The sequence below is a fragment of the Microtus ochrogaster genome, unplaced genomic scaffold (assembly GCF_000317375.1).
Source record: "Microtus ochrogaster isolate Prairie Vole_2 unplaced genomic scaffold, MicOch1.0 UNK29, whole genome shotgun sequence".
Taxonomy (NCBI): Eukaryota; Metazoa; Chordata; class Mammalia; order Rodentia; family Cricetidae; genus Microtus; species Microtus ochrogaster.
The window spans coordinates 2,508,166-2,524,110 of record NW_004949127.1 but is presented as its reverse complement, the minus strand read 5'-3'; the positions used below and the strand labels follow the sequence as shown (position 1 = coordinate 2,524,110).

Here is a 15,945-nt window from a genome sequence, read left to right as displayed (position 1 = left end):
GTCTTGGTAGAGGTAAGATCTCTCTAGTGACTTGGCTGCTTTGCTTCTCTGATGTTCAGCTTAAATCCCAGTATCTGTCTCTGGGTTTTTATTATTCATTCAACAGACTCCATAAGATGGGCTGTAGGTAAGCTTGTGGGGCATTTTCTTAGTGACTGGAGGGTGACCCAACCCGTTATGGTGGTGCCATCCCTGGACTTGTGGTCCTGACTTCCACAAGAATGCAGGCTGAGCAAACCAGGATGAGCAAACCAGTGAGCAGCACCCCTTCATGGCCTCTGCATCAGCTTCTCCAGGTTTTTGCTGTTTTTGAATTCCTGTCCTGACTTCCTTCAGTGATGAACTATGATGTGGAAGTATAAGGCAAATAATCCCTTCCCTCCCCAAGTTTCTTTGGTCATGGTGTTTCATTGCAGTAATTGTAACCCTTACTAAGACACAGAGTGTGGGTAGTTTTGGGTAGCTTGTCTTTTTTATACAGTAACTTGAGCATGTATGTATCCTTGTTGTTTTTCTATAGCTTCAATTTTTAGAATGTTCATTTAACTAAATTCCTTTTGGCTTGTTGTAATAAACATGTACTGAAAATGAGTTACAGTTAGGTCCTGAAGCATAATCGCTCCAGGCATGAAGAAACCAGTCATGATATAAATGTGATTAAATTCTATATATAAGACTAATCTAATTTCAAAGTTGGTAGACTTAACAAAGATTTGAATTATAATGCACATGTCATTGCAGTCTTGAGAAGAGTGCTCTTCTGACACAGCTCACTAGTTAGTATGAGTTTTGAAGGTTGATAAAACAAGGTGAGCATGTGCACTATTCTCATGACAAAAGCCTGTGTGTCCCAAGGTTAAAGAGAAGACACCACCACTCAAAGACCCAAGTCTATGGAAGCAGTGACTGTAAGAAGATCTGAAACCTTCCTCCCGGTCTGAAATTTAAACATGTTTAGTGAATGTAAGTGTAGGCATTTGTAGGCCTGACTGAAATTATGAATTTTAGAACACAAGATTTGACATGTAAAGTTCAATGAATTTTACTTTATCAGCCTTATAAATTTTCATCAGAATCCCACCAAACGCAGGTGTTCTTTGCTAAAGTAAAGATTGTTTTCATTTTAGCTTTAAAGGAACTATAGATTTACTTCATATATATGCATATATCTTTTCCATTCACCCTTGGACTATAGTAGGATGTGGTCTTTTGTTCCATGTTTCAACCTTATCATACGTAACGACAGTTCGTTGTTGTATCTTTAAGTAGCATTGTGGATAGACTTTTGTTTCTCAATTCATCAGTAAATGAACATTTGGGTTTTTAAAAAATGAATTCACAATAGTAATTATAAGTATATTACAAGAGAAAACTCTGTTATTGTCCATAGGTCATGACAAAAACATATTTGTATTACACTTTACCACTTATACATTAGCAAATTAGAAGTGTAAAATCCCAAATCATATAAGTAATTGACTTACATTTTTATTTGCGCAGTTTATACATTTTATAGTGATTTGTCTACATTAAGATTATATTAATGTAAGGTCTATTATGAATCTTTAAAATTTATTTTTATTTAATATACAATATAATATTTTCAAAAAATAATTTTATGAGCATATATTATCAAAATAGCAATTTTCCTTATGACAGGTTCCTAAATCCTTTGTGTTGGCTGATCTTTCACTTCCCTCATTCTTAAATTCTTTGTTCTTTGCTTCATTTGTACCCTCTGCTCCCAGTAATTCCCTTTCCACTGATAAAAATCTTGTCTTTATTCTGAAACATGGTCTTTCTCCATATCTCTGACTGTTCCTGAATTCACTATGTAGGTCAGGCTAGCTTTGAACTCAGAGATCCATCTGCTTCTGCCTTCCAGATAATGCCACCATATCTGACTTACAAAGTGTTTTCATTTCCTTTATTTTTATCTTTTATTTTTTTATTCAAAAATTTCTACTCCTCCCCCCTCCCATTGCCCTCCCACTCCCCTATTCCCCTTCCTCCCTCCCCCTCCAGCCTTATCTGAGGGCAGGGTGCCCAAGGCCCTACCCCCCTGCATCCAGGCCTAGGAAGCTTTGCATCCAAATAGACTAGGGTGCCAAAAAGCCAGTACAAGCAGTAGAAATAAGTCCCAGTGCCTTTATCAATGGCTTCTCAGTCAGTCCCCATTGTCAGCCGCATTTGATCACATGCTCGTTCGGTCCTAGTCCAGCTGGATTTGGTGAGTTCCCATTAGATCAAGCACACTGTCTCAGTGTGTGGACCCAACCCCTCACGTCCTGACTTCCTTGTTCATCTTTTCCCTCCTTCTGCTCTTCAACTGGACCTTGTGAGCTCAGTCCAGTGCTCTGATGTGGGTCTCTGTCTCTATCTCCATCCATCGCCAGACAAAGATTCTATGGTGATATTCGAGATAATCATCAGTGTGATTATGGGACAAGGCCAGTTCAGGTGCCCTCTCTTCTGCTAACCAAGGACCATTTCTTAACATGACAGGATGTAGTGTACATGGTGTCCTTAGCTAGCACTGGTGATGTTGGTTATAGGGTGCTCAGAAGCTCTGCCTGGGACCTTGGCAGTGTAGCTCCAGGCCGCATTGAGAGAGCACAGAGAAGGACAGGTATTCTAACTCTGATGGAGTTTAGTCGGAAGAAGCAGGCCAGCACATGTCCGTCCATTTCCAAACTGTTATTGCAGTGCACATGCTGGGCACACAGAGGTCTGTGTGTGCTCATTTTTAGAGAGTGCTTATCATTGCAGTGCACATGCTGGGCGCACAGAGGTCTGTGTGTGCTCATTTTAGAGAGTGCCCATATGGGAGTAGGGAGGTACACTGTCATTTAATTTGTAGAAAGAACTTCAAAGATTATATTTTGAGTATGAAATGTTATGTCAGTTAAGTAACCGTTCTGTAAAAAAAAAAAAATCCCACAATTTTCCATGTTTTACCTAGTCTCATAAGTTAGTAAGATTTTGTATTAACTTAATTTTGGAAAATAATGACCTAATCTTATTTTATTGTACAGGATGTGAGCAATAATAAAAATAAATTTTGGGAACCAATCTGTGTTTTTAAACTTGGCATTTGGGACCTCTGTAGGAATCTTTATGTCCAGCTGTTGCTATGGAGTGTGTCCTAGAGAAGAGCTGCTTGTGCCTGGAGGGTGCATGTGGAAGACTCTTTAGTTTCTTTGCATCCAGTGGTAGGAAGAACCACACTTCTGAATTTTCTTATGTACTGAAAGCAAGAATTTTTAAAAATAGAAATTGCATTGGCACAGAAATTTGATTGTCTCTATTTATAATTTGCCAGGAAATGGCAGATCAGTCTTTGAAATTGTAATTAGGGTATATTCATTTAAAGTATTTGCTACTAAGCAATTAAGTTCTACTTGTTTCTGTTTCCTTCAATTTATTCTGGAGTTTGTCCAAGTTGAGTTTTAATGAGTTGTTTATCCCACTAGTTACTCTAGGATTTATTTTTCCCTAGAGAGTGATGTTTGAACTGATAGTTTGAAAATCTATTCTGTAAAGTGAACATATATTTATACCATGATTTCTGAATATAAACCCTAGACATTTGCCAAATTTATGACTTTATATTAACTAATATAACTGTTAAAATGCAGCTTAGTGATATTTTAAGAGGAGTCTAGAACTTGTTAGATGCTTTTGTGTGATTTTATATTGAGGTGCTTTGTTTAAATAAATGTGTAGTGGTATAAGTCACAAGGAAAAGTCACACTTTTATTGTATATTTGCATTGACATATTAAAGAGTCCCCAAGTAGCTGTAAGTTGTAAAATCTATTGATCTCTAAATATTTTCTGAAGCACAGATAGTATAACATGACGATTTGGTGAACTGGGTAATAAGAAACACAGACCTTTGTTACTTTCCCTAGCTTGCTAACCTGTGAAATATAATTAAACGACAAAAGAAAGAAAAACCTTTCCTGTTGATATTGTTACATCAACAATAGTTGGTACATTGTATCAGCTATTATGTGTTGCCAAATCATTTTGTTTATTTTAGTTTAAATATTAATTCAAAAGGAGTGTAATAAACTATACTTGAGTTTATAGTTGGTATAACTGAAAAAGAAAGCCTTCAAAATCTTAAAATTACCTTGTTTGTATAGAAAAATGAGTTGTGCAAAGTATGTTTTTTTGATACTAAATCTGAAGAAAAGAATTACTCTTCAGCCTTCGGAAATAATGTATAATAATTAAATTGTTTTTGTATTTGCTTATGTTTACATTTTAGTTAAAACTGTGCAATCCATTAGGAACCATTTTATGTGACATCAGATGGTTTGAAAGTTAAAGTATAAAGTAGGTATTTTTATTCTGAAATACTGAAGTCCCACTTGTACCAAGTATCTACTCTGTAATAACTGTATAATTCATGTTATAGTAGGGGTTCTTCTAGGAGCATGGCTTTTGCTGTATTCCCCTGCCCAGGACTCTGTTGAGATGAAAGTATATTGTCTTAGGTTCGTGATACATTTTTCACAGTGTAGATGACCCAGTTGTTTGTATTCTTTATTCGTGTTAGTAGTGATAGAATGTTTCTCTGTCTAGCTTTCCTGATGGCGGTGGAGTCAGGGTGGGGCTGTTGTAGGAGGACTCCACCTGTCTAGCCAAAGTGGGGAGTCCCAGGTTCAGTGAGAGGCGGTCTCAGAAAATGTGTAGAGTGATTGAGGAAGACCTGATATTGGCTTCTGGCTTTACTGTCTGCACACATGTACACATGTATAAACATACATGAGCATATACATGAGCATGTACATATATATGTATACACATGCATAGCACACACAATTTCAATGTAGCCTAATTACTATGTTCTATATAAGTGCTATTTACTTATTTATTTGTATTTTCTTTGTTTTCATGTTTAGGACCAAAAGATCTCAGACTGTTGTAACTGAAGGTATTTTTGAACTGCCAAATCTCACAATTCAAGCGACAAGAGCACAGACACTTTTGCTGCAAACAATATATCAGAGTTGGGCTCATATTGGAAATAGCAGCTCTTCAACAGTGAATGAAGCTTTGATGAATGAAGTCTTCCAAACTACAGGTAAAAGCAGTTTTCCTCCTAAGGAAAATCTATTTCAGAGTTGACTGATATTTAAATTCCTGTGTTGACATGCTTAACTTATAGTATATTTCTATAAAGTAAATACTAACTTGACTGACATTTATACCACATTTTCTCAAGCCACTTATCATTTCGTGGGCATCTTGACTGATTTCTTAAACTGCAGTTGAAAGTAAAGCAGCGCACATGGATGCCCTAGTGTCTCTGATGATTCTCTAGGTCATGTCTGTCTAGGGATTGATCCATTTCTTTTGGAGTTTGTGGTTTATTGAAATAGGGGTTTTTTAGAGAATTCTTCAATGATCTTTTATCTCCTACAACTGTATCTGTTGTCATGCACCCTTTTCCCTTGCTAACATTTGTCTTCTCTGTTTCACTTTGTTTGGCTAAAGGTTTGCAATCCCTGCATATCATTTTAAAGTGCCATTTCTTTGCTTCACTGATTATTTTTTAAAATATCCTCTATTTAAATTAATTTTTGACATTTATTATTTCTTTCCAACTTCTGAGTTTGGGTTTGACCTGTTTTTGTGTTGCTAAAACCTTAGTTATATGTGTATGGTATTTAGTTCTTTCTTATTTAAGTATAGTCATTCATACATATATATGTATGTATATATGTATGTATGTATGTATATATTCTCTCTGAGAACCACCTTTGCTGTTGTATTTTCTTTGATTCTAGGAATTTTATTTTCTCTGTCATCTTCAGTGACATACTTGTCATTGCAAATCAAAATTTCAATTTCTGTGTGGTTTTTGTAGTTTCTTTTGCTATTTATTTATAATTTTATGTAATTATGATACAATAAAGGTCATGAAGTTTAATATTTTTTGTTGGTCAACATTTGTTCTTTTAGCCTAAATGTGACCTATTTTAGAGGAAGTTTCAGCTTTTTCGTATAAAGGTATTTTTAATTAGAGTTCTTTCTGTGAGGACTGGGAATTGGGGATCTAACTCACTGGGTGTGGACGGCATCACATGGCAGTCGATAGGAAGACATTTGTCTGCCCATTGTCTTGTGTTCTCTCTCCCTAGGCTGGCTTCACACTGGGATCCTACTCCCATTGCCTCCTGGTTGCTGGGGTTGCAAGTGTGAAGGCATTTCAACCTCTCTCTTCTCTTTTGGCCACTGACATGGGGCCTACTTTGATGGTTTTGTCATTTCTATTCACATCAACCAGGGCCTGCATTTCAGCTTCATGGCCTGATTAAGTTTCTGCCCTCTCAGTACCTCACAGAAGGGGTTAAACTACATGTTTAATGTATTCCACCTTGTAGAATACATTGATATCATATTCATACTCTCACTGAGTTTCCATGTCCACGTAAGCTCACTCTATTGCAAGACTATTTAATTTTTTTTTACTTTTGAGATTATAATACAATTATATCATTTCTCCCTTCTCTCCTCCCAACTCTTCCATATACCCCTCATTCTTTCTGAAATTGTTCATTAGTTGTTGTTATATGGATATCGGTATGTGTCTATACAAACATATTCCTGACCTGCTTAGTCTGTATAATGTTATTTTTATGTCTGTTTTCAGGGTATTTGGTATTAGATAATCAATTAGTAAATTCTGAGGTTGTCTGAGGCTGTTATGAAAGTAATATTATAATTAAAATTATCTTATTTTTCATATTTCTATTTTAAGTGATATTCCATCTGGAGGTCTTGTTTGCTTTACTATTTATCTTACTGCCTCCAGTGTTTTTGAAGTATTAATTTTTTTGTAGATTAGCTCTCATAGCATAAAAATGGTTAGTAAACTAGGGGCATTGATTTTCCTTTATAATATCTCTATTTCTAAGCAAATTTTCTTTCTCTCTTAAGTTATAGTATAAGCTATAACATAAAAGGAAGTATTCTGGAAATTGTTCTAACGGATGATAGCTCAAGTATTAAAGACATGTCCCAGACTAATGGCAACAATTCAATTTTTGGTAACCTAGTGTATCATAAGATCTTAGTTTAGTGGAACTAATGTTTTACAGATTGAGGATCTGGGAAAATTGGATTGTTAGAAAACGTTACCTCTTTTGTAAATGCTTGAAAAAATGAAACAAATCATTTAAAACACTTAAAATAGATGGATGAAAAGTTATCAGTAATTTATTTGGAAAGCTAATTTTCCAAGTTGATAGTTTCATTAGTTCATTCCCTCAGCATGACAATCTACTCTGTTCGTTTTAGTGCTAACAGAGTATTTATAACATTGTGCCACCAAATTATCTTAGTGAGGATCCCAAAAGTATGTATATAATTAAGTATTAAGTTTCAGCATTTTATGCTCTTGCCTATGAGGACTGTCAATTATGCTTTCTTAAGCTTTGCTCCATATAGTTTGTTGATGCATGCAATCTCCTGCTTTTCTCCTGTTCTATATTACTACGGTGATAAAAGATGTCATGCTTAGGTTCCTTCTGTGGAGGAAAAGCCTTTTCCCGCCCTGCGGTGATTGTCTGCCCCTTCCATTCTCTTCCTTGTCTCCAGCCCACTTCCTGTGTCCTGAGGTCTTCATCCTCATCCATGCTTAGTTACTGAGAAGAAATAAGGTTTTCCTCCATTTTTCACCCTTCTGTTTCTATTGTACTTTTCTTTTTAAATAATCCCCTACATTTTCCTCTTCTTTGATCTCCAATAACTATTTCCAGTTTAATCTTTCCCCTTGAGTTTAATACAAAGCTAATTATTATTGACTTGTTCTTGATAAAATCCAGTTTAATATATTTATTAATATCTTTATATTCCCGTCTACATTTGTCCTCATGTCAGAAATGCTGTTACCCTTATTTCTTCCTCTCTTCCATCCCCTCTGTTATGTTTTTTTTTGTTGTTTGTTTTTTGTTTTTCGAGACAGGGTTTCTCTGTGTAGCCCTGGCTGTAGGAACTCACTCTGTAGACCAGGCTGGCCTCAAACTCACAGAGATCCTCCTGCCTCTGCCTCCCCAGTGCTGGGATTAAAGGAGTGCACCACCATCGCACAGCTTGGTCAGATTTCTTTTACCATGCAAGTAATATCAGCAGTTTTTAATATATTCATAGGGTTGTATCCATGGATATAATCAACTTTAAAACATTGCTCCTAAATAATCATATCTTAAAAAAGATTTATTTATTAATTATGTATACAGTGTTTTGTCTGCATGTATACTGCAGGCCAGAAGAAGGTACCAGATCTCATTACAGATGGTTGTGAACCACCATATGGTTGCTGGGAATTGAACTCGAGATCTCTGGATAAGCAGTCAGTGCTCTTAACCTCTGAGCCCCAAAAAGCCCCCAAAAGAACCATTTTTTTTGCATACCCCTCTAATCCTTTTAGCCATAGTCAAAGACTAATCTAGTGTTTGCCTGTTTGAGTTTTTCTACTCTTGAAAATTTATATAAATAGAATCTATAAGACACTTTTGTGTGTGTGACTAAGTTTTCAGCGTGACATTTTCAGAGTTTACGTGTAGTATAGAATGTATCATCACTTAATCCATTTTGTATTGATATAACAAAATACTTAAATTTAGGTTCATTACAATTGGAAGAGATTGTTTTGCTCACAGTTTTTATGGGTAGAGGTTTTCATATGGAGGAATGTCCTGCTTGACTCTGTCAAGGATCCCTCTGGGTATGTTTGAGAGAAGTAGACGGGACTGAGGCACATTATTGTTAAATAAAATTAATTCTCTGTTTTTGTAAGAATATGGGTAATGTTCTGAACAATTACTTCCTCATATTTTAGTTTCAGAAACTCAGGGGATGTGAGAGTCATGTTTGGAGAACGGCAGAGAAAGAATTGATAACATTTTATAGTAGCCGAGGAACGGTTTTTGAGTCGTATTAGTCTTCATGTAGAAAATGTAGTGCATTGGTCAGACTCACTGTTAAAGATAGACACACACACACACACACACACACACACACACACACACACACACACACAGAGCATTTTAATAAAAAAGTTGTTGATATTCAAATTGATATCTAGAAATAGTGATTCTATGATTATGACAATTTCATACAATTAAATGAGATAATAGAAATAATTTTATCATTGAAACAAAGTAAATGTTCAATAGTTAAGTTACATATATTATGTAGTTTATATTTTTTATATAGTGAAAACTATGTAAATAACTGAAAATAACCTCTTTCTGGTATAGAATCGTTTTACTGCTGGCAGAATTATTTCATGGCTTTATTTATTATTTGGTACCTAAAAACATAACTATTTGCTTAAACCCATTTTTTTCATTTTAATAACTGCTGGTCTTTGGTCTTGTCTATCTAAGGTAGTACAGGATTGTTGCCTCTCCTTTGGTCTTAGAATGTGCACAGTAAGTGACTTATTAGTCTTCTCATCCTTTTCGTTGGCAGGAATGTTGCCACACACATGGAATACTATGCTTTATTTCAAACTTCAAAAATTCAAACACTTTTGGGAAGAAATTATGTTTTCACTGATAAGCTAAATTATTTTTATAATGTATCACAGAAGCAAGAGCTTATTTTGGTGTTTTGAACCTTATGAGCTCCTCCCTTTGAATGGGATTATTTATGAGACTTTGAGAGTATGTGTGAACGTTGAATTATTAAAGCTATTATGATAGCTCCATTCTGAAACTCTAGATAGCTAGAAGTGAAAGTATATTAAGATATACAATAAAGGTTTTATTCTTAATTCCTGTTAGTGAATTTCTTATGTTGGTCAGAGTCTTAGTTGATGTTCCTATTGCTGTGATTAACACCATGATATAAGCAACTTGGGGAGGATAGTGTTTATTTATTTCATCATGCAGCTTATATCCCATCATCTAAGGAACTCAAGGCAGGAACCTGGAGGCGAGATCTGATGCAGAGGCCATGGAGGAGCACTGCTCACTGGCTTGCTCTTGATGGATCTCTGTCTGCTTTCTTATAGCAACCAGAGTTACCAGCCCAGGGGAGGCCCTACTTACAGTGAGTTAGACCCTCCCATATCAAATAGGATGACATTTCTTATACATTAATTCAGTTGGCTTCTTACCCAGTGATATTGTTGTTGGCAGGTTATAGATTCTGTTCTTCACATGGGAAAATTTATGCTCAATGTGATATGCTTTTTTTCCCTCTGAAATATTATAACTATTCACTAAGTCAGTTTTTGAAGATCTTTGAATTTTTCTATTATTATTTTTATTGTTTCAAATTATTTTCCTGGTGTTTGAGACCTTAAATAACTTGTAAAGATTAACATCTGGTAACACATTCGAAATTATTTAATGGAAGTCTATTGAATACTTGTACTTCATTTAAGATGTAAATTAAAAGAATATATTAGAGTTGTAAAGTTTGGACTTAATTTGTATTACTATGTGTAATCATTTTTTGTAGCTTTGTTAATATTTCTGATAGTCACAAAAACAATAACTCTTATTGTTTTTCCAGAAGATAAAATACAAAGTTACATCTGAATTCGATTTGCTCTGGAAAACCATAACTTCTACTTTCTAGTCAGGTTGTTCATTATTTTGTAGACTTAGTTCCATTGATCTGATATTTTCAGGGAAATAATTTATAGATTTAAAAAGGTGTAAAATAATGATGAAGCGGATACTTGAATTCCTCATCTCACTGATGTCTTAATGTTAAGATAGAAATCTACTTTCCAGAAAGAAACTGTAAAAGTATTTTATGCAAGATTTCATATGGGATACCTTAATGGTTGGATAATAAATTTTACCTCATAAAAATGAAATTCAATAATACAGTAGCTTTCTCAGCTCGGTAGCATCTGGTGTATTCTCTCGAGAGCCAATATTTTCCAACTCATTAGGATCATGTCATTCTGTATGTCGTCAACATTGACTTAGCCAAGCTACCTTTACTTACACAACTGCCAAACTATTAAATAGGTCTCTTGTGGAGTGAAGTCAAATATTCCTCTTACTTTACTCTTGTGTCTTAGAAGAGAGGAGAAAATATACATACTGTAACATTTAAACATCTGGTTTAAAACCACATCAGTGCAACTCTGAGCAAATTTACAGATTTGGTATTCTTCCCAGGTGTGCATATAAAAAGGGTTTTGGAGTTATTGAATACTCTTTAACCACCGAGGAGATGACTGAGGGACAGTGGGATGTTTTTCTTTCTTCTCTCTTTTCAAACTGCTTTCTATGCCTTCAAATCTGAAAACATGTCTTAAGTGTTTTAAGGTAGATATTTTTGATTTGTTTAAAAAAAATCTTACTGTATAGTGACATTGGCTATGAATATTTATTTAATAACAGTTAATTGAGTTACATCTATGTTCCAGTGAAAATATGAGTACTTTTCTTTCTCTTTCTTTATCTTTGTTGTCTTTTTGACTGGGTCTTTCTTTCTATCACCTAGGCTGGCCTCTGTCCTGTAACGACACTTTCTTAACCTCTAGAATGCTTAGCTGATAGGCTTACTTCTTAGGCTCAGCTAAAACTTCTTGACACTTAAATTTAAGCAAAACACCATTATCTTTTGCAAGTCTTGAAATATATATTTATGTATTTATTAGTGTGCTTCCATATGTGAGTGTATAATCTAACATGTATGTAATATGTGCATGTAAACATACGGGTACAAGTTCATTCAGAGACCATAAAGAACTTCAGAGTGTCTTTCTCCATTACTCTTTTCCTTGCTGACTTGAAACAAGGTGTTTCAATGAACCACAAGCTTGGGGTTTTGGCTAGGCTGGCTGTCTTGTGAGCCTTGGAATCTGCTCTTTGCATCTCAGCTGTAGTGTCAGAAGCGTGAGTAGCCATCCTAGCCCTTGGTGTAGGGTTTTTTATGCTGGGATTCAAACTCAAGTCCTCATGCATTCAGAGAAAGAGTTCTTACCCACTGACCCATCTCCTCAGGATCGAGTTCTCTATTTTAAAATGTCAGACACCTGTGCTGTGCTTGTTCCTTTGCTGTTGCTGTGATAAAACACCATAATTTACAGAAGAAGAGATTTATTTTAGTTCATAGTTCTAGAGAGATGAGATCCATCATGATGGGGAAGTGTGACAAGTGGCAGATACAGGCCAGGACAAAAAGCCAAGAGCTCATACCTTAGAGGGACTTGGAAGGAGCAGACTTTCACTCTGCCCCCTGTGACACACTTCCTCCTGCATAGTTGTACTGCTAGCCCTCCTGCCCAAACAGCACCACCGACTGGGGGACATTTCTCATTCAAACCACCACATACACATGTACATCCATACATAGTACATCCATAATATGTGCATGCATACATAATACATACATAATATGTACATACATACTTAATACATCCATAATATGTGCATACATACTTAATACATACATAATATGTGCATACATACATAATATACTCTATATACACACACATCCATAATATAAATGATTTGAACATCATGCTTCTTTTCAATTGAATTCATGCCTAGGCATTGTGAATTCATTTATCAACCATGTTATCACTACTAATAAGTGACTATTAATAGATCCATAATTTATATAAGTCTCAAGTACTAATTTTGGATCTTAATATGATGTGTGTACTTAATTTTTTACTGTATTCTCTTTTAGACATTTGATAATGTTTCTAAGTGTTTTTTTTTTCCAAATACCTCTTAGCCCAAGAATGATTATTATTTGCAGGGGTGTGGGAAGCTCATCTTCAAAAGGGATTGGGTGAATGGTTTGAAGTAGAAAAAAAAACACCTTTTATAAAATCTGATTCTACTGTGAAGACTTGAGAAAAACACAGATTAAGTATTTCTTTGGAATTTTGAAAAGCATGCAATTTTTGTCTTTCTTGTGATTTGTTAGTCTTATAGAAAATATTTTAAAAATATCAAGAGTGTATGTTGAGGTGAATGTTGGTAATGATGTGGCTATAGAGGAATGTGTAAATCTATTAAGAACACATTTTTTTTGCCTATGAAGCTATCTTTATTGATTTTTTGCTTATTAATGTACTGGTCTGTTCTCATCATTTAATAAACTTGAAAAATGTATTATATCATATGCTTAGTTTTAGGGACAGTTAATTAGCCATAAGTAGACATGGTTGTAGTATATTTTATATCAACTATTACAGGATCAAGCAGGACTAAAGATACACAGTGGTTATATATGTACACAATATGTAAGAAGATGCTGATGTTATAATGTGCACCATCAGCGGTACTTCTGAAAATATATTACAGAGTGGGTATCTTCAAATGACAGTAGTGTATCGTCTCATCGTCTTGGAGATTAAATGTCTGAGGTCAGGGTGTTGGTAGTCTGTGTTGAGAGCTCTAGGGGAATCTTTTCTTGTCCTGCCCTTTGGTGGGTGTCAAGCTTTGCTTTTCTTTGGTTTCCAGTTCCAGCTCTGACTCTGTTATCATCATGATCCCTCTCCTTCCTCCTCCACTTTTCCTTCCCCCTCCCTCTTCTCTTTCTCCTCCCCTCCTCCTTCCCCCTCCCTCTTCTCTTCCTCCTCTTCTCCTCCTCCTTCCCCCTCCCTCTTCTCTTCTTCTTCCTCCTCCTTCCTGCTCTCCTGCCTCCTTTCCTCCGTCTCTTCTTTCTCCTCTTCCTCCTGTCCTCTTCTCTTTCTCTTCCACCTTCTTCTTTTTTTCCTGAATAGTCTTTTTGGTGTTTCAGTCTCCTTTGTATAAGGACAGTTACTCAATGTAAAAGTCTTCCTGGAGTGAAGACATGCTTGGAGGAATGGGCACAAGGCATCTTACTTTTCATTTACCATCTACCAGAAGAAAAGACAAGAAAGACTCTGGCAGCCAGTCTGCTCACATCTGAATGCGGTCTCTAAGGTGCTGGCCTTCCTCTTGACTGGATTCTTGCCCACTACTTGCGTGTGTTGCACTAGTCTTCCACATGGTCAGAGCGAGGCTCTAAGAGAACTGAGAAAGAGAAAAAGAATTGGTTTGCCATCTGCCCAGAGTGGAAATTTCTTCCTCTGTCGGTATATTCAGGGTCTTTGGTGTTCAGTATTTCCAGTGGACTTTCTTGTTAAATACTGACAAACTGGATTAGGGAATGTGACCTGATTTGGTTTGCAACGCAGCAAGGTGGAAGCAGTTTTGCTCTATGGAACCTGTGACAGCACCTCTGTGTATCATTACCGGCTTTTAGGCTGTGACTCTTTCCAGAGAACAGACGCTGGTTACCACTGCCACAGAAGGGTTAGGTTATCACTGTAGGTTACCAGATACAAAGGGAGCTGTGGACCTGCAGCCATCATCGGAGATATCTTTGTATAACGTGTTCAGACTGCATGAATTATGAGTCCTCTCTGTCAGCATACCATATTGTGATTATCTCAACATGATGTCAGCAACCGACCACCCGTCGTAAGTTCGTCCTCTGTCATCTGGGAACTATATTACTGACAAATCCATGCTTCAGGTCTCTAATGTTTCTTTTCTGTGTATCACAAATTACTTGTTTTCCTTCCCGATTTCACTAGTTAGGATTTTGCAGTCACTGCTTTCTAAAGTTCTCTGTTTTCTGTGTCTTGGTTCTACCCTCGAGCTTTCATCACTCCATAGAAACGATGGCAGGGCTGAGTAGAGGCAAATGATAACTTATCTCAACTTTCTGTCTTTTGTGGCTTAGTTATGACCTTCCACAGTTTTTATTGGGCATGGTGACAGTGGAGCACTTGTTCAGTTGTGCAGAGGGAAGTTCTTTGCCATTTCACTGTGAAGCGAGATGCTAGCTTTGATTTTTATTTTGGAGGCTCTTGTGGGCCTGAGGGAATTCCCTTTTCTTCCAAGTTTATTGTGCTGTACATTTCAGCTGACCTCCCTAGCTCCATTTCTGCTTCTGAAGGTCAATTCACCATTCCAGCCCTAGTTTGTGTTGAAGAATACAAACAAAATGAGATATCCTTGCTAACTTTTTGTTGTTGATGATGTAAATGTTATCAGCAAGTTTCTCAGCATCCACTCTTCTTTTTTTCTGGGTAGATTTTATGTTTCTTTTAGAGAATTCATCTTTTGCCCTGTGAAACAGTAATCCAGTTTTTGAGGAATTGATCCATAACTCAATTTCTTCTTTTTTTGAAATCTATATTTATTAGTTGGAAGACCTAAGTGAGAACAGTGAGATAGAGAGAATGTTGCTTGTGCAAGTCAGAAGTGATACCCATGCTAAGCTGTTTCCATGGGAAGTGAAGTCTGATGCTTTGAAGGATGAGTCTGGTGCATATTTCCGCTCTGCTTCATCATAACCAGGACGATGGGAAATTGGAGGAAAAGGACATGGTAGGTGAGAGAGGGGGGAGAAACTTAGGGAAGTGCTGTGCTGCAGCTGTTACCATTGGCAGTCTCAGAACTTATCTCGTGTTCTTTCTTTCCTCCTAAAAAGCAAAAGTCAAAAAATGAACTCAAGTCTGGGCTGGTTCAGCCTCTCTAGCTACACTGAACTCATCTTTGTTTGTGGTGCTGGAGAATGAAACTGGAAATCCACCCCTGTGGGCAAGGATTAGTACCCTCAGCTGCTGATGAGGTCCCAAAGCTCCTCAGCCATGGAGTCTCCTGTCTATTTAAGAGGTTGTTCTTTCTCTTGATCTTGGTAGAACTTTTATTTGTGACATAAATAATCTTGAAGGATAAAGCTTGTCATAAAAAATAGGGTAGAAATCTTAGTGTAAAATCCATGTAAAATGATTGTGATGCTATTTGATACCAATATTTGTAGCTTGGTTTTCCAAAATAGTGTTTGTTTTTCTTCTTTTATGTTTTGTTATAGATATTCTTATTCATACCATGAGGTTTCTAGGTCAAGTCAGACTTTCATATGCTCCAAATCTTACTTGTTCTTTCAGATTATTATTATTATT

The 15,945-nt window shown here is 36.2% G+C and overlaps 1 protein-coding gene across 6 annotated transcripts in view; it reads left to right on the top strand.

The window, feature by feature from the left end:
* Positions 1–15,945, top strand: part of Vps13b (vacuolar protein sorting 13 homolog B) — a 441,647-nt gene that overhangs the window by 62,945 nt on the left and 362,757 nt on the right. For all 6 annotated transcript variants that reach the window (XM_026789767.1, XM_026789768.1, XM_013354110.2 and 3 more), the window contains exon 17: positions 4,913–5,094. In XM_026789767.1, the coding sequence (XP_026645568.1) occupies positions 4,913–5,094 (182 nt within the window). The remainder of the gene's footprint in view (positions 1–4,912; positions 5,095–15,945) is intronic.